Source organism: Scyliorhinus torazame, chromosome 4, assembly GCF_047496885.1.
Source record: "Scyliorhinus torazame isolate Kashiwa2021f chromosome 4, sScyTor2.1, whole genome shotgun sequence".
Taxonomy (NCBI): Eukaryota; Metazoa; Chordata; class Chondrichthyes; order Carcharhiniformes; family Scyliorhinidae; genus Scyliorhinus; species Scyliorhinus torazame.
In genome coordinates this window covers 145,343,621-145,362,539 of record NC_092710.1, presented here as the reverse complement: position 1 = coordinate 145,362,539, position 18,919 = coordinate 145,343,621, and the positions used below count along the sequence as shown (strand labels likewise).

At 42.3% G+C, this 18,919-nt stretch overlaps 1 protein-coding gene and 1 long non-coding RNA gene across 3 annotated transcripts; both read right to left on the bottom strand.

Annotated features, from left to right (window-relative positions):
- Positions 1 to 6,430: 6,430 nt before the first annotated feature.
- LOC140410518 (transcription factor SOX-11-like) lies at positions 6,431 to 9,323 on the bottom strand. The gene has a single exon (XM_072498719.1). The coding sequence runs from the start codon at positions 9,020 to 9,022 to the stop codon at positions 7,874 to 7,876; it is 1,149 nt and encodes a 382-aa protein (XP_072354820.1). The 5' UTR covers positions 9,023 to 9,323; the 3' UTR covers positions 6,431 to 7,873.
- Positions 9,324 to 10,151: 828 nt separating this feature from the next.
- Positions 10,152 to 18,207, bottom strand: LOC140410519 (uncharacterized). Of its 2 annotated transcripts, XR_011940677.1 has the most exons (4): positions 18,136 to 18,207; positions 16,458 to 16,638; positions 14,314 to 14,478; positions 10,152 to 10,370 (listed from the first exon to the last, which is right to left on the bottom strand). It is a non-coding gene; the product is annotated as an uncharacterized lncRNA (long non-coding RNA). The 2 variants fall into 2 exon arrangements; XR_011940678.1 differs by lacking the exon at positions 16,458 to 16,638.
- Between the last annotated feature and the right edge of the window lie 712 nt (positions 18,208 to 18,919).

The window sequence follows — 18,919 nt, the reverse complement described above, 5'->3', positions numbered from 1 at the left end:
GAATTTGTCTGTATATGTGTTTCTGGAACAGACCTCTTTATTCACCTGAGGAAGGAGCAGTGCTCTGAAAGCTAGTGACATCGAAACAAACCTGTTGGACTTTAACCTGGTGTTGTAAGACTTCGTACTGTTCTTCTTAGTGAACACAGATGCAAAAAATTAATTTAAAAGCTCACCTACATCTTTTGGTTCCACACAGAGGTTGCCATTTTGGTCCCTAATGGGCCCTCTTTCCCTGGTTATCCTCGTGCACTGAATATACTTATAAAACACCTTGAAGTGTTCCTTTATTTTACTCACGTGTTTTTTTCATGCCCCCCCACCCCCCCTCGCTCTCCTAATTTATTTTTAAGTATCCCCCTGCAGTTTCTATACTCCTCTCGGGCTTCCACTGTTTTGAGCCGAGGTCCCAGGTTCGATCCCAGCCATGGGTCACTGTCCGTCTGGAGTTTGCACATTCTCCCCATGCTTGCATAGGTTTCACCCCCACAGCCCAAAGATGTGCAGGTTAGGTAAATTGGCGACGCTAAATTGCTCCTTAATTGGAAAAAATGAATTGGGTACTGTAAAAAAAGAATTTTAAGAAATTAAAGGATGTGAAATGTTAATTTGTTTGTCTTATATCATGCTTTTGAATTAATCCTGGCAATAAACTTTGAGGTATACACAGAAAATATAGAACCGCACCCCGAGCCAAGCTGTTCCCGGCGGCTACAACACTGGCATCCACCCGGCAATGTGGAACATTGCCCAGTTGTGTCCTGTACCCAAAATACAAGACAAATCCAACTCAGCCAATTATCACCCTATCAGCCTACTCTCCATCATCAGCAAAGTGATGGAAGGAATCATCAACAGTGCTACCAAGTGGCACTGACTCAGCAATAACCTGCTCACGGACAGCCAGTTTAGGTTCCGCCAGGGTCACTCAGCTCCTGACCTCACTGCAGCCTTGGTTCAAACATGGAAAAAAGAGCTGAATGCCAGAGGTGAGGTGAGTGACTGCCCTTGATATCAAGGCAGCATTTGACAGAGTATGTAATCAAGGAGCCCTAGCTAAACTCGAGTCAATGGGAATCAGGGGGAAAACTCCGCTGGTTGGAGTCATACCTGGCACAAATGAAGATGGTAGTGGTGGTTGGAGGGCCATCACATCAGGTCCAAGATATCATTCAGGAGTTCCTCAGGGTAGTGACCTAGGCCCAACCATCTTCAGTTGCTTCATTATAAGGTCAGAAGTGGGGATGTTTGCAGATAACTGTACAATGTTCAGCAACATTCGTGACTCCTCAGACGATGAAGCAGTCCATGTCCAAATGCAGGAAGACCTGGACAATGTCCAGGCTTGGGATGACAAGTGGCAAGTTACATTCATGCCACACAAGTCCCAGGCATGACCACCTCCTACAAGAGAGGATTTCACCATCGCCCCTTGACATTCAATGACATTACCATCACTGAATTCCCCACAATCAATATCCTGGGGATTACCATTGATCAGAAACTGAACTGGACTAGCCATATTAATACTGTGGCTGCCAGGGCAAGTCAAAAGCTAGGAATCCTATGGTGAGTAATTCATCTCCTGACCCCCCCAAAGCCTGGCCACCAACTACAAGGCACAAGTCATGAGTCTAATAGAATACTCTCCACTTGCCTGGATGAGTGCAGCTCTAACAACATTCATGAAGCTTGACACCATCCGGAACAAAGCAGCCCGCTTGATTGCTCCCCCTTCCACAAACATTTAAAGCCTCCACCACTGACGAACAATGGCAGCCATGTATACCATTTACATGATGCACTGCAGTAACTCACCAAGGTTCCTTCGACAACACCTTCCAAACCCACCACCACCATCATCTAGAAAGAACCCCACCACCTGGAGGTCCCCCTCCAAGTCACTCACCATCATGACTTGGGAGTTATATCACCGTTCCTTCACTGTGGCTGGGGCAACATCCTGGAACTCCCTCCCTTACAGCACAGTGGGTGTACCTACAACTCAAGGACTGCAGCAGTTCAAGAAGGCAATTCACTACCACCTTCTGAAGGGCAACTAGGGATGGGCAATAAATGTTGGCCTAACCAGCGACGCCCATATCCCGTAAATGAATTTAAAAAAAATATTAAACTGTATGAATAAGAATTTGAAAGGAATGTTGTTAACCACCAAACGTATGGTTTAACTATAAAGTAAATGGTATTGCTGGATATTCTGACTTTCCTAAAAATAAAGGGCTTAAAAATGTCTATTTCAGATTGCTCCCACAGAACCTAGCGCCTTTTTATTTTGTACATTTTAAATTAAGGCCTCAGAATTAAGAAAACTATATAATCTAAGTATTAATCAACACTAAGATTGTACACCTCACTCTGATGCTGCAAATGTAGCTGGTATGTGAAATAGAAAACATCACACTGGGTCCAGTTCTGTTTTCATGAACTGGGGTCTCAGCCGATGTTTATGCTCCATGTGAACCTCCACAACTTTGTTCTTTTAACCCCAACGCCATCTCCTTTTAGTCTTTTCTCCTTTATGTACTTATCCAGCTTCCCGTAAATGTTGTTCGCCTTCTCCATGTGACAATGGCCCAAACTACTACTTATGTCACAGGATTACACTTTCCCAGAGTAAAGACGTTTCGCCTGAATAGTTATTGAATTTATTATTTTCTATTTATCGCCTATAGTTTTGGTATCTCAGAAATATAAATATCTTCTCTACATCTACCTTATCAAGCCTGTTCATATTGTTTAAGACCTCTATCAGGTCAACATTCAGTCTTCTTAGTCCCAGACTGTTCAGATTATGATTCCTAAATGCGCTAGTAAATGTACAACTTTGTTCCACCTGCCATACTGTAAGCCACTTGAGATCAGATTAAATTACGATCCTCAGAATGATGCTTTTAGCAAGACGTATGCACAATTTCAGAACAAAATGCACCAAATTTGGATGAGAATTGATGCATAACCTTAAAATGATAAATTGTGTAAGGGAATTGCGAAATGGATTCTTCTTCTAGTCCTTCAAATGAGTCGCAGGAAATGTTGCGTTACACTTCATTTGTTCTGCTGTTTGAATTGTACCAGGCTAGCATTCCCAAAATGACTGCACCCAAGTCTGTTTGAAGATCCTGCATTAATTACACTGGATTGTTTTAAAACTAACCTCCAGTGCACCAATACTTAATTTGTAGTTTATTAACCCAAACCTACCTCAAAGTATAGTAAGCATTAGTAAAAAGGTAAACGTAAATAAGTTTCTCACCAGATCTATTTGACGATAGCAGTTTTAGGAGTCACTTGAATCTATTTATAGTAACATCTTACACTTATATAATACTTCGGGTAACCAAAATCTTGTTCCAATATAGGTTTTAAAAGAGGCCTCGATGCAAGTCAGGTGCAGATGCAGAGGAGTTTACAGAGGGAATTTCAATCCAAGTTATGTTAGAGAAATAGTATTAATAATACCACAGTACCTAAAGCTGAATTTCTGGCTAGAAATCGTTTCAAAATAATGTGTTAAATGATCTCTACATTTTGAATGTTACGATTAGATTTGAAAATCTCCTTTGCTTCATTCAGCAGCTGTTGGTTTCCAAAACCAAAATGGGTATCATGTTGACCATTGTCAAAATCTTTGCTCATCACATTGAAGCAGGCTATATCATTGTTTTGTGCTGCCGCAAATAAGAGAAAGCAATATTTCTTACAATTTTGCTTTTGTTCATCAAGATTAGAAGTCAGACCGAGGAGATGGAAACAATATCTGCTCTTAGCATCACGGTGGTTAGCACTACTGCCTCAGTGCCAGGGACCCAGTTCAATACTGGCCTTGGCTGACTGTCTGTGTGGAGTTTGCACTTTATCCCTATGGCTTTGCAGGCTTCATTGTCCAAAGATGTTAAAAAGTTAGGTGGATTGGTCATGTTAAAATTGCCCCTTCATGTCCAGGGATATGCAGGTTAGATGGGGTTGCGGGAATAGGGCAGGGAAGCGGGCCTCGGAGTGGGGTGGTGCAGGCTTGATGGACCAAATGGCCTCCTTCTGCATTGAAGGAATTCTATGGATCAAGCACAGCACAGATCAAATTCAAAATCTGCAACATGCCTTAACGAAACAAAATTCAAGTGAAAATACATGAAGGTTGTAGCAAAATCTTCTTTTACAAACAGGAAGATAATGCAATTACAATAAGGAACTTGCATATAAAATGTTTATAAAAACTGGCTCTATTTAAAGTTATGCATGGTAGAGGACAATGGTGTGTTGAAATTAAAGTATATTGGGAATTAGTGTTGGATGGAAGGAGTACCAGAATCAGGAACAAGCATAGATATGACAAAACAGATGAATTGGGGAATGATTATGCCAATCTCAGTAAATAGAAATACTGGAACAGTCAAAAAGTAACTTAATGAAGGCATATTTAATTTTGGGTTATATTGTACATAACATCGAGAGAAGGGTCACAAATCCCTTTCTTGCCTATTCCTCACACCCACCTCTACAACAGCTCTGTGAATGTTCTTTATTTCCTCACATAGGTGATATTTGTGTCCTTAAGTTGGGTTGCCAATGTAGCACTAACTTGTGTTGAATTCTGAACCGTTTTCTGTTGTGGTATGCACTAGGGATCAAGTCAAAATTTTCCAGCTGCATGATGACCAGTATCCTGACAAGCAGCAGACACTTTCATCAAATGAGGTTGAATTTGAACAAAATCGAGAGGCATTGAAACAAAGTTTGCAATCTGGATGGATATCTTACTCGACTGAGCAACTCGCTGTCTCTACATCAAAAAAATCTATTCCAGTGCCCAGTACTTTTGGCATTCAAGAAATTTGAATATTAATGTAAAGATTATCCTTTTTGTCTTAATAATTACAAGGCTTTCTCTTGAGGGCAATTTTTGTCTCTGAACGGAATACTAACGTACATTTCACAGCAAGTGGCTTAGTGGATAAGGGCAGAATCTGATTGCCCTACCATTGCATTGTTCTCCTTTCACTTCTATTAATTTTGAAAGACAGAATTAGAATCTTATACAGTATTGAACGAAATAAAATTTATATATTTTTCAATGCTGCACCAAAACTGATGTAATTGTGGAGTTTTGGAGATAATATGTATATGAAAACAACTAAGGCAGCCCAATATGTGCTTTATAAGTAACAACACCTTATGACTAAATCACAACTTTCATGCTGAGTGCTTTTGACCCTGTAAATCATTCCTACTCCCCTTTCCTTGAGTCTCTAAAACTCACCTTACAAGGTGCCCAAAACACTACCCATGGGCCAAATACAGCCCATGAAACCCAGGCGACTTGATTTACTTTTAATTCTTACTGGCTGGTTGGCCCTCTTTAGAATGTCATCATGGGACTGCAGATTGGCAAACAGTCATTTCCAGTTCTGTTGCCTCACTAGCAGATAATCCTAAATCAGAATACCCAGTCTGCTTGATTATATCAGTAACTTGAGACATCTGCAAATTCAGGTAACTGCTGATTTAAAAATTGTACATGGCCCATGTGATCCCAAGCTATGTACCTAAACAACCCATTACCTAAACAACCCATTATGACAAAACATTTGGGGCCTTCCTGATATTAAGACTTATCTTACAAATCCCAACCCCGTATAAAAGCTCCATCGTACCTTCTTGAGATATACGTGATCACCTCTCCACCCCCCCCCCCCCCAATCCTTCCAAAGATAATCCAATATCCCATCCGGTGTGTGGGTTGTCAATCACCATCGTTGAGCCTGGAGGTGTGACTGATTTAACCATCTTTGGCATTGGGAATGAAGAAACAGCAACTTGCAGAGAAGCAGTGTTAGTTTTTGGGTGGCAGATTTGATAGGAGGGAGGGGGTATTATGTTGTTTATAATAATTAACGAAAGACTTTTGAAACATCTTATTTGACTCTTTGTAAAAATAGAGTACATGATTTGAATCGATTGCTGTACAAATTTAAGCCAAATTGAGTTTATTTTAAATATGTATTTTTCATAACCAAAGACAAATCCTGGACTAATGAAGACTTTTTAAAAGAAAAAGTCAACATTGAATTAAAACGATCCTTTCTGTTCAATGCGTCGGGACGGACGCAGCTCTCAGTCGAGTTTACTAGCACAGCCCGCCTGCATGTCTTCTAACGCAGATCAAAAAGGGTGCTCGTGCAAGTAACTGGTTTGAACAGCATCGGGGCACTTTCTGCCAATCCTGTCTCAGGATCCGGACCTCTGGGAGTCATGCTGTCTGTAAACCTACTCCACTAAGGGACACCCGGCTCGCAGTTAGAAATGGTGACTCAAATAAGGCGGGGATTTGAATTTAAAGCGACCATGTCCATTTTGCCTGACCAATACCGCTCACCGATGACGTTTCTCGGTAATAAAGTAAATAAGAAACTTAGCGATGCCAGATTTATTGCCATCTTTTCCAGGTTTGTACAAGTAGAATTCTTTCCACCCTCCCAGTGAGGTTAGTAAGCGAATCGACGTTAATATCCCGTATAAATGCATGGCAATACTTCTGTTACTATCAGTTCCAGCTGATTTCTTTATTTAACCCACACCCCTCCCCCCAACACCCCCGATACAGTCTTAGTATCAAGACAGGCAATGATTACAGTGCACACGTCTGTTTTAGTTCATAGGTTTGCTACAAAATAATGTGCAGATGATCTGTATTTCATATTGCACAACAATGAATTAAGATTTCACATGTGCCATGTTAAAAATGCTCCAGTTTCACACCTGTCATCGGGATTGAACCCACATATCACAGCGTATGATTACACATAAAATTCCTACAGTATATAATACAGTACATATAGTCTCACTAAGAACGACTCGAGTTCTATCTCACGTCTTTTCAATAAATTTTCTTACCTACAAATATTCAACAAATCTAAATCTACAACTGTACAAAAAGACTGAGCACTTGCAGATTTAAAATTACAAGGCATTGATGCTTGGATTTTTGTCTTTCCGGGGGGGGGGGACAAAAAAGTTTTTGAATCCTTGAAGTAGGACGTACCAACGTTCACGTGTCGAAGAGGGAAGAAACAAGGAAAATCTTACGTTTTTAAAAAAAAAGGAAGTGCCAGAAATTCTCACTGGACAATCACAGCAAGAAGGTTCCCTTTTAGCTGTAGAAAAATACAAGTGAAAATATTTAGTATTTTTTCTTCGTTTTTAAAAAGTCTTTGAGGTCTGCATGTATCAAAAAAAATCTATACTCTTGAGGTCTACGCTTGCCTGTGTAATTCGGTGGTACAAGGAGGTATTGTGAGGGAACATACAATTTACAGAGCAAAAAAGTCTTATTGGCAGATACATCACACGGTTAAAACAGTACAACTGATCAAGATAACTTCAGGGTCTTGATGTAAGACAAACTGTTCATATACAAGCCTGGGTTTCTCTTTTTTTTGCCGTTTAAACTCCCTGCAGCTGTATAAGAATTGTCCACAGCTCCTTCTCTATCTTCTCTGAGCAGTGGTCCCAACTCGGAGCATCCAAGAAACTGGGTTTTTTAAACAGCTGCGCCGCCAAAGGATTCTATAGAAAGTCCGACCACGATTTCCAATCAAAATAATAGTTATTTTTTTCAAAACCTGCACCTTTTCGGGGCGGGTGGACTCACACATACACATAACGGGGGGAAAGGGGGGGGGGGAGATCCCACTCCAAGAGCAGATCGGACCTGGAGAGACTTGTAATGGTGACAATTATGTTTTGAATAAAAACATTGGCAGTCCGTCATAAAACCAACAAAAAAAGTTCTTTTTTTAAAAAAAACAATTTGGTTTTAAAAAATGTTTTTTTTCTTGTCGTCCCTCTTTAAAAATCAGTACGTGAAGACCAGGTCGGAAAAGTTGGCCTCCAGCCAGTCCCCTGCGATCATCTCGCTGAGCTCTGGAGTGCAGTAGTCTGGAAATTCAAAGTGGGAGCCTGAGCTGCCCTCGCTGTACGAGTCCAAGTCCTTGTCCACCAGGGACAGGCTGACATTCCCCGAACTGAACGGATCCGAGCCGCTCCCGTTGCCTCCTCCTCCGCTCGCCGAGAAGTTCATGCTGAAGTCGTAGAGCAAATCGTCCGCCTCTTCGCTGGAGGTGGAGGCCGAGCGGCTGGAGCTGGGCGAGCTGGCCCTCAGGTGGATGCACCTCCTGCCGCCGCCCGGCTTCCCGCCCTCGCCCCGCTCCTCGTACAGGCTGGCACCATCCGCCGAGTCGGCGGCCGAGCTGAGGGTCGGGCTGGCCGGCACGGCGGCCACGCTGCCCCGCCTGGGGCTGGGAGCGTCCCCTGCCCGCCGGCGGAAGCGGCCCTCCAGGGCCTCCTCCTCCTCGTCGTCGTCCTCCTCCTCGCTGCTGGCCCGGCCGAACACACTCTTCACAGTCTTGTTGCTCCTCAGGTTGCCGAAGACGAAGTCCTCGGACAGCTCGCTGCCCTGTGAGGAGGAGGAGGAGGAGCCGCACCATTTGGGAGGTTTGAGTTTGCCGCCACTGCTGCTGCATTTCTTGCCCGAGTGTTTGGAGCTCTTGCTGTGACTTTTCTCCGGTGTCAGGCTGGAGGAGGGTGCCCCCGGCTGCTGCTTGCCCGCCTCGGTTTTGGGCTTCTTTCGGGGCCGGTACTTGTAGTCGGGGTAGTCGGCCATGTGTTTGAGCCGCAGCCGCTCCGCCTCCCGGATGAACGGGATCTTCTCGCTGTCCCGCAGCATTTTCCAGCGCTTGCCCAGCCTCTTGGAGATCTCCGCGTTGTGCATGTCCGGCGACTGCTCCATGATCTTCCTCCTCTCGATCTTCGACCACACCATGAAGGCGTTCATGGGCCGCTTGATGTGACCACTCGCCGTCTTGCACCAGTCCGGGTCCCGCTCGTCCCCCGCCCCCTCGCACGCCGCCGAGGGGCTGCAAGCCAGGAACTCGCTCTCCTCGCTGTCCGTGGCATCCCGGGACAAACTGCTCTCTGCCTCAATCCCTGCAGTTTGCTGAACCATCTTCTCTCCTCCCTCCCCCACCCCCTCCCCACTCCACTCTCTCTCCCTCACAACAGCAGTGATCCACAAGCGGCGAGTCCCCTTCCAGGCGCTCTCCTCCTCAGTCCCGGTAACTTTGTATCACATCCACACACACTCTCCCCAACGCCTTTTGCCAAAGTTGTTGCAGCTTCTCAACTAGTTATTATGTTTTCATACTGAGTACGTCACCTTCAAAAGATCCAATAGTCTCGCAGACCCTCCCCTGAAAGGAGGAGAGGGAGGGTGGGGGAAGAGAGAGAGGCGAGATACTGGGAAATCACTGCCTTTAACCCTTCACTGCCTTTAACCCTTTACTCCACCCCCTCCCCCACACACCCGCTGTGCTCCCAGCTCTTACCCTCCAGCCAACACTGAGAACTCAAGGGGATTATCCCCCGGAGTCTGCCCACCCTCCCTCCCCGCTTCCACACCCCGAACACGGTCGGCGTCAACTCCGCCAACGCGGCTCTCTTTCCATCTGCCGTGGACCAGAGCGAAGTTCCAGCCGAGTGGAGCCGCGCTCGCTTCCAGCACCATCTCAGTGCCCAGGACTGACTGGAGGTGGCGCCTCGACACTGCTCACTCAAACCTGCCACTCTCCTCCCCAGATTCGGCTCAATTTGAACTGAAACGCGCACAATCTTCCAGTGTGGTTCAGGGAACGAATATCGCCGGGTTTTATATTTGAACAAAAACAAAAAACAGAGGGGTTTAATAGATGTATGGGGGGGGGGGGGTCTTAAATAACGGGTAATTGTCCAGCACACCATAAAAGCTTTAATCTGAAAGAGATTGGGGATTTAATAGGATACGATTCAGTACCATCGATCGGTTTCAACCGTAAACTATATAATACTTGGAGCTGGAGTCAGCGGCCGTGGTCGAGTGTACATATCTTCAATATAAAAGTGAGAGAGAAGAGTTATATGTTTCCAATGTCACCATTAAACATTTCACCGTATTCTAGCTACAGACGGCAGTCAAGACAGTGGTGCCCCTCCCACACACACACTGCTTTTCCTCACTCAAGTTCATCTCAGTTCAACCTAACATGACCTCATTGCAAAAAAAACCTTTCATATTTCCACCACAAATACATCAGTTTCTGTGCAAGTTATAATTTTTAAAAATTGGCTTCCAAATACGTGTAAACAGCAATGAAAGGGCGATATTACGAGGCGTGGCCTGCTGCAGGCAAAGCGCTCAAACGTATACACTTTTGATCCCCTGGAGCTTGCAATGCAAGAGCTGATTTGCTGCCCCAAGGGATGAGGTTGTGAAGAATCACTGCTGTTCTGCTTCCTGACAATCTTCTCACATCTGGTACCTGCAGCAAGGAACATAAAAGTTAGATTTGGGGAAGCATTCGTTGGCGCTCTATTGCTAAGTTATCTTCTACCGGGCTAAATTCGTTTTTGAAAAATAAAGGAAACATTTAACCCAAACTTTGCCAATTTCAGTTGAACCAACAGAGGTGACCCCAATGTCACCAGACCCAAAAAACTGCAATGGCTCTGTCCAAGAAGAAACTGCTAATGTAATACTGCGAGGTCTAATTAAATTGGGAGAAGCTTAAAATAAAAGTATTGTCAAATACAATAAATATTTTTTCGGAGTCCACCTGCTGCAGATAGCCTTGAGCACATTCGCACTTCATGGAAGAGTCTTGCCGATCCAAATTTCCCAACTCCAGCATTTAGTCTGCTCAACGAGTGGATGGGCAGCAGCAAGTAAACGATGCCGTTGGAATATCAGTGAAAATATATTCACCAAGTGGAATGTCTATGAACAGGACTGGGATCTGGCCTCTGTGAACAGGACTGGGCCTAACAGGCCTCCATGAACAGGACTGGGAATATCTGGCCTCTATGAACAGGACTGGGAATATCTGGCCTCCATGAACACGACTGGGAATATCTGGCCTCTATGAACAGGTCTGGGAATATCTGGCCTCTGTGAACAGGACTGGGAATATCTGGCTTCTATGAATAGGAATAGCATTCCCCTATGAACATGAATGGAAATATCTGGCCTCTATGAATATGATTGGGAATATCTAGTTTCCATGAGCAGGAATGGGAATAATTTGCCTCTATGAACAGGAATGGGAATAGTGTGCTTATATGAAAAGGAATGGAAATGTCTGGCCTTTATAAACAGGAATGGGAATAGCGTGTCTCCATGAACAGAAATAGCAACCTCTGAACAGGGGTAGTAATATATGGCCTCAATATAGATAACTGAAATTGGGAAGAAACCTTTTATCTGTACGTTAAAGTATCTAAGCCGATTACCAACTCATGCCACAGTGTTACTTCCATTTCCATGCACTTACTTTTGCAAATAATCCTTTGTCCAAAACCTTATTAAATGCCTTCTAGAAATCTATATAGATAACATCCATAGACACTCCCTATCCATTGTGCTAGTGACCTCTTAAAAAAATTTAAGGAGATTAGTCAGACATGACTTACACTTCACAAGACCATGCTTACTGTCTTTGATCACCTCATACTTGTCCAAGTGCTCAGTCACTTTGTCTGTGATGATAGATTGCAGTAACTGCCCTACAATTGCTGCTAAAAGGATAGATCTGTAGTTACCTGTTTCTCTCTTCCTCCCTTCTTTAACAATGGAGTGACATTTGTAATTTTCCAATCCCAAGGCACATGGATTTAGAGGGCTTTAGAAAATTAAAATTCACATATCTACAATTCCCTGACCTATTTCTTTTACCGCCTTGAGGTGGAAGCAATCAGGTTCAAAAGATTTGTCTAGATTAAATGTTACTGCATATTTTTGAAATATGTGTACAGCTGGAAACTTGTTGGTAAGTGTAAAAGCACTGATTAACAATACAACCTATGAGTGGAATTTTCTCCATGTTTGATAATGCAAGAGGTGGAAAATGATCTGCAAATCTAATTCATCTTTCAAAAATACATCTTTTGGAATAGCACAGGTAGATCAACCAAGCAGCAAAAGGTTATGTCCCCAGGGTTGTCTGTCACTCAAAACATAAATATCACTGCTTGCAATTGCCTTTTTCCAATAGATATACAGTACTGGAATGTGAAAACAGGATATTCCACCTTTGGGAGGGGAAGGACTGGTAAAATTAGCTCAATCTATTGCAGGAACATCCTCTGGCATCTGATTATGTAGCTGGACATGTCCGTGCCATCATCCAACTTTAACATTCCTAGTTTAGAGGGGATATTCAGAGAGTTTTCCTGTTCAGGAAATGAAAATGACAGGGAAAAAAAGTGAACAAGAAAAATCCTCGATGTTTCAGAACATTTCTCAGTCAACGAAACCTTATGTTCGGAAGTCATTTTGATGCCTCGGAACCAAATAACCCGCATGGTTTTGTTTGAATTTAAAGATTAAGATTGGATTTTAATGATGAAATAGGTAGCATATCTGCAGAGCAATGGATGGAAACAATGCTGGTTGCAGAATTAGCTATTGATGTTACATTCCAGGTTTTGAAATGCAAGTTATTTTCTCATATTTTAAAATTTTATTTGAAAAGAAATCACAAAACTTAATTTCTAACTAAAAGGAGTATTTGTTCTGTTGGAACTTCCTATGAAAGAAAAGTATTCTGTTTTTTTTAAGGGTTAATGCAAATTAAAAGAAGCATATTTACATCGAGTCTCGGTTTTACTGATTCTGCCAATCACCTGCCATACGTTCAATGGAGGGTCGGCAGAAATGACATTCTCATTTGTTTAACGGTTATCTCAACATATTCCTTCCACGACCCTTCCTCCTCCTGGCTCCAAAACCACAAGGAGACTATATTGCTCCTATCTAATCCACACAAATATATAACTACATATTTCAGACTAGTTAGAGGGCGGCACGGTGGTGCAGTGGCTAGCACTGCTGCCTCACGATGCTGAGGACCCGGGTTTGATCCTGGCCATTGTCCATGTGGAGTTTGCTCATTCTCCCTGTGTTTGCGTGGGTCTCACCCCCCACCCCCCAAAAAGATGTGCAGGGTAGGTGACTTGGCCACACTAAATTGCCCCTTAATTGGAAAAAAAGAATTGGGTACTCTAAATTAAAATATAAGTTCAGACTAGTTCGGCAAAGGACTTGCCTTCGAGCCAAATTTCACATAAAATGAAAATTAATAAACATACTGAAGTAATCATTCGACAGGCATGTATGAGGAGGGCCATATTCTTCAATCGATACTGTGAACATAACCAAGTTAAGGTTAACCATCTACACCTTCTTGATGTCTCCTCATCTCCTGTCAGGAGGTGAAATAGTTGAGCAACAGGGACCTTACATTGCCCACCAAGAACTGCCAGCAATTTTTCCTTGATGTATAGCCAGTCCCAAGATTCAAGTCTCTAGCCATTTGGATAGAAGGTGGGTCTTTTCATTGACTAGTTTGAAGCATGCAGTTCTATGTAGCTGTGGGTTAGATAGGAGCAAACAGTCACTATGTATTGGTGTGGCACCTTCCCTGGCTGCCCATCTCCCCCGGCCACCTACCTTGCCATCTAAGGGAACATAAAGTCAATCAATACTTTGAATAAGACCAACTCATCACTAAATATGCATTGAATTGGGATTATTCCAGCTCTGCATGGCTGAATTTGATACTAGTCTCCAAACCATTGGTGAGGAATCTACAGCATGTCTTCATAATGTTTTACTGTTTGTATAATGTTAAATGTACAATTGGCAAAGCCCATTTTCCTTATCGTGAACTGTTAGGACTGGTTGCTTTCCATGAGCACCATCTTCCCCACAAGTAGTGACATAAATAAGTGAAGCGCAAATAATAAGGTTGCATGTGTTACACCCAAGTTATTGACCAAATGAGGGAAGTGGAAAATTTGTTGGCGAACTAGGTTTCTGATCAGAATCTCCCTGGTCCTCCAGGATCTGAAATGATAATTTCTCGGACATCATGTAAAAATAACATCAGGTTCAGCTGATGTCCTCCATGGCCTGCATGCCTGCTGAAACATAAAGGGCAGTTTTAGAAAATTGCAGGTTAGTGGGAAACTTTGGCCACTGGAAGAGCATTTGAGGAATTTGGGCATAGGTCGTCATGATGCTCCATCCATTAAAATTCATCAGTTGAAAATCAAGAGTGACATTTCCTGCCAGAACTGGAACTTCATAAAATTATCTCTTCATTGATTATAATGAAAGATGACTTGGCAATGCGACCATAGCTCAGCATAAGTCATAAGGGGTGAAATTATAGAAGATGGAGAATTGAAAAATATGAAAAAAGGTACCTTTATAGTTTTGTTAAGGCCACCACCACTTTGAGGCTTTGCCAGGTCACCGAGGGCATTACGATTTTTCTTTTCATTCCAATACTTCATTTCAAGTCTTTTTGTATTTTGTTTCAATCCTCAGCCAGACTGACCATCAACAATTTTGGCCCCAGATCTCTTTGTCTATGTACAAAAGTGACAAAAGGCCATCTAAGTTATATTTTCCTTTCTGATCCATGGTGAAAGTCTGGAACCTCCGAAACCAAAACATAGAATGATTCAACACATAGAATCTCATAGATGGGAATGTATGGGAATGATGTGGTGATGATGTGACCCTTGCCCCACCGGTTTGCAGCAACACAGCACCATGCTTTGACCTGTCAAAGGAGCAGGTTAACAGAGGGGGATTAGAAGCACAATTGTTCTGGTGAGGGGAATTAGTATGTCAGATAAATTTCTATAACATTTTGATGAGATAGCTACCTGATGCGTGTATATGGAGGTGCTGATGCTACGGCAATGCAGGGAATACAGTGTGAAATAAGTGACTCATGGACACCATTACCATGTCTGTCAGAGTTGCTGAATTAATTCTGCACTCAAATGCCAAAATGCAGTATTAAAATTGTTCCATCAAAAACCAAAAGGTCTGCAGATAAAATCTGTGGAACAAATCTGTCTCATTGATTTCAAAATAATGACCTGCATTTTACAAAGTTGAGAACAAGGGTTATTGCAGCAAATTACCAAGTGTTAAATGCTCCCATTTCCTTGTTTGACTTTAGTTTTCAAATCAACACAGTTTAACAGTCAGAACAGTTGTAATGACAGATCAAACAATCCCACTCTCCCCCTCCCCCCCCCCCCCCCCCCCCCCGCCATCGCCACCAATTGACAATGAGTGAGTAACAACAAAACATGGCAGAAACCCCCCAACCTAGCACTATGCATAACTTCAGTCAGAACGGAATGGAAAGCATTACTTGGCTGGTAAAAGCTAAACGAAAGCAACTCAAAGTAGTTATTATAGACACGTTTTTAGATGGTTTCAATAGATCAATACGGTTCAACCAGGACCAAGAAGCATGAGGGAGTCCAGTCTGCATTTTATGAAATCCACAGGGTTTCAGTTCCCCTTATTCTCTTTCTTGTGGTGGTTTCTTGCAGGCCATTGATCTGTGCTGAAACCACAGAGGAACTTGTATTGTGTATGGCTTGCAATGGGCAGGTTCACACAACATAAAGGAGCCCTAGCGGGCTTAGCATGTGTATAACATCACAATGCAATCTTATTCCCATTGTGCTTTTTACAAAGAGGTTGCCTACTGCAGTGTATTGCCTATTCTGCAAAAAAACAGTTAAATCATATAAATCACAAGCAAAGTAAATTTTGATTTAGGAACAGTGAGGCAAATTAGGGCATTCTCTGTGGTGGAAAAGTAGGACAAAATGTTAAATGTAACGGCATCTGTTAAATACTTAAAAGCAAATCTGAGTACTTGGATCCGTTAATAAAGCGCAACTTTCTTGTCTCATGTCCCATTTGCGAAGGTTAACTCATATTACATGTTGATTTATAAACTGCAATTTGAAAGTTTAACTCAGCTGGCTGAAATATTAAAATGCCACATGTTCAGCTTAATATAAACTAAATTGAAGTTTGTGTTATTCTTGATTTGAGCATAAGAATTCTACTGTGAACCTTATATGCATGAAAATAATACTATTGCTGCCAAATTTCTCAAGCCAGATTTTGTGAGTCCCAAGAGCTGTACTTTTGGTTTGTGGCCTACTGTGCAAGATCTGCACTTGGAGGACCCGAGGGTGCTGTCATTATAAATAACAGCACCTAGTTACTTCGGATTCCTTACTCACTTTGCTGTTTACACTAATTCTCCAATTCATATGATTTCAAAGGCTTATGCAAAGAACACAAGTGAGCACCTACATAGCACATTGTTGCTTCATATGCAAAATCCTTATCTTATTTTACAAAAAACTAATTTGCATTACAAGTGCTGTCAAGATCATTCCAATTTTCTGAAGTTGTTTAAATCTAATATTGCACAACAGTGATCACATCATTGGTTGCAGCATGACCTTCCATGTGTAGTATAGATTGCTATTTCCAAATCAATAGTAGAGCAAGCCAGACCGACCTGACATGTTTCCAGCCTTCTGTTTTATTTTTCTGCCCTCTCCTGAAGGCACATTTCATGTTGTATTGCTGCTCAGTGGTTCAAGTACCTGCTCACTGGAAAACTGATGCGATTGGGTAAACTGTCCCTTTGCTTCCCATTGACATCAGTAGAAAATCAAATCATGCCGTTTGGAAAATTGCTGCAGTGAAATTTTTGAAGACATTGATGAGAAGGCAAACTCTGTTATCAATGGACATTTTCCTGCATTAGTTACTGGATACCAATAAGAAGCGGAAAGTTTTTAAATCCTTTTTAGCCCAGAGCAATGGAAGTTTCTAGTAGCACCACTATTATAGTGTTCACTAAGATCAGCGAAACCAGCACAAACATGGAACCTTCTGATGTGTTTGGCCAAGTACAATGCCACGCAATGCATTTACCTGCCAAACCAGCAGGCATCCACCAGATGGTTTGGTTTTACACAGCACTGATTTGCATACATGCCAATAGACTTTGACAGGAAGCTTGATGACAAATTAACTAAATTTAAAGTAGCAATTTTTTCTGTTTCAGCCACTCTCCTGATTTGTGATCCAGAATATTTCTGTGGTTTAAAAGGTACACAATTCTTCCACACAAAGAAAAAATGAAAATCGCTTATTGTCACAAGTAGGCTTCAAATGAAGTTACTGTGAAAAGCCCCTAGTCGCCACATTCTGGCACCAGTTCGGGGAGGCTGGTACGGGAATTGAACCGTGCTGCTGGCCTGCTTTGGTCTGCTTTAAAAGCCAGCGATTTAGCCCTGTGCTAAATAGCCCAGAATATATATATAAGCACACAAGCACAGTATATAAGCACAGTGTATATAAGCAGAGTAGGTCAATTTTTAAAAAACAAGTCTGAGCTGAAGCTGTTGCCCTTATGTTGAAGTTGAAGAGGAGATGGATACATTACAGGTAAAAGACAAGCTTCAAATTGATATCAGAAAGCAGTTTCTTTTACAGAAATGTTCTACATGGGCGGCATGGTGGCGCAGTGGTCACGGTCACTGTCTGTGTGGAGTTTGCACATTCTCCCTGTGTCTTCGTGGGTCCCACCTGCACAACCCCAAAAGATGTGCAGGTGGATTGGCCACGCTAAATTGCCCCATAATTGAAAAAGAATAATTGGGTACTCTAAATCTTTTTGAAATGGTCTTCAAATCGAAGATGCAAACACTCTGGAATTGTTCAGAGGAAGTCACAGGCTAATCAATGTCCATGGAAGGATATTATAGTTGGACCGAATGACCTCCTTCATTCATACTCACCTCTGTGATAACAATAGCAAAAATATATTGTGTGTGTGGTGCAAATTAATTTACTGTCAATCTGAATTAGTCTTCCATCTCTGGATTCTAGTTTAAAACCCAACCCAAGTAAATGGCTTCAAATTCATGTGGTGTAAACAGTCTCATTGAGAAATCTGACGGCCTTCTGCTCATCTGACAAGTCAAACAACATTAAACAGGAAATTGGATCCCCTTCAATGCCTCCACTTGCTTGGAGCAGGGGAGAGTGTGGAAACTATCAGGATCAAATTCGGTTTGGATACGAAGTTTCAATTTCCTGAATGTAAACTGGGTGAAAGACTCTTAACACATCAGATAATCAAAGTTAACAGCACATCAGGCACAAGTCAAATGTTGAAAACGTACCTCCGTAAAATTGAAAGTAGATTATGAAATTGGAGCTGTTGTAATATTAGATACTTCAGTATCAAGCAATCACTCACAAAGTTTTTTAAACCAATATGTTAAAAAATGTTTGTAGCAAATCAATTTGCAGTACCAACTTTACACAGGAAGTGGTGTCGTAGAGTTAAATATGTGACAATGTCATAATGCTGTAACACTATGACACAATCATGCTTGAACGGCTCACACATGCTGCCTACATTGTAATGTGATATGAGCCCATTTTGAAATGGGTGCATAAAACAGACCAATGTGAAGTATAAACGATGGAGTCATGGGAAACATCTTCAGTATGTTGAACGGCTTCACCTGGAAATTATTTCTTTGCTTTCAGTGGTGTCATATAAAAAGGGGAGTGGGGGGGGGCGGATTTGAGAACTAGCGATCAATCAGTGGTAAAGTTATAGTACAGTCTCCCCATAAGTGCATGCGAGGACTACGTGTCATTCCCAAAGCTGGAGCTCCCAAGCTTTTTAAAGACAGAAAGGGAGTTACAGACCGAATGAACAGTAATTAAAGATACCCAAAAGGGAAGCCTTCAAATGATATAGAATACGACTGAAGCATATGAAGCCACCACAAGGGTCTGGCTCATACATGAGTCAAACCAAGAGGAGTTGAAATTGTCTGAATGTGCCAACACGTTATGCTGTCTTGGCTGGCTTCCATTGAACAGTTACTGCTGCTTTTGTGAAAGTGAGCCAGACAAACTCAACTTAGCTAAAGGAACATATGCACTATGGAT

What these genes read in the sequence shown, in the direction of transcription:
- LOC140410518 (XM_072498719.1), bottom strand. Translation starts at nt 9,022, where the DNA reads ATGGTTCAGCAAACTGCAGGGATTGAGGCAGAGAGCAGTTTGTCCCGG.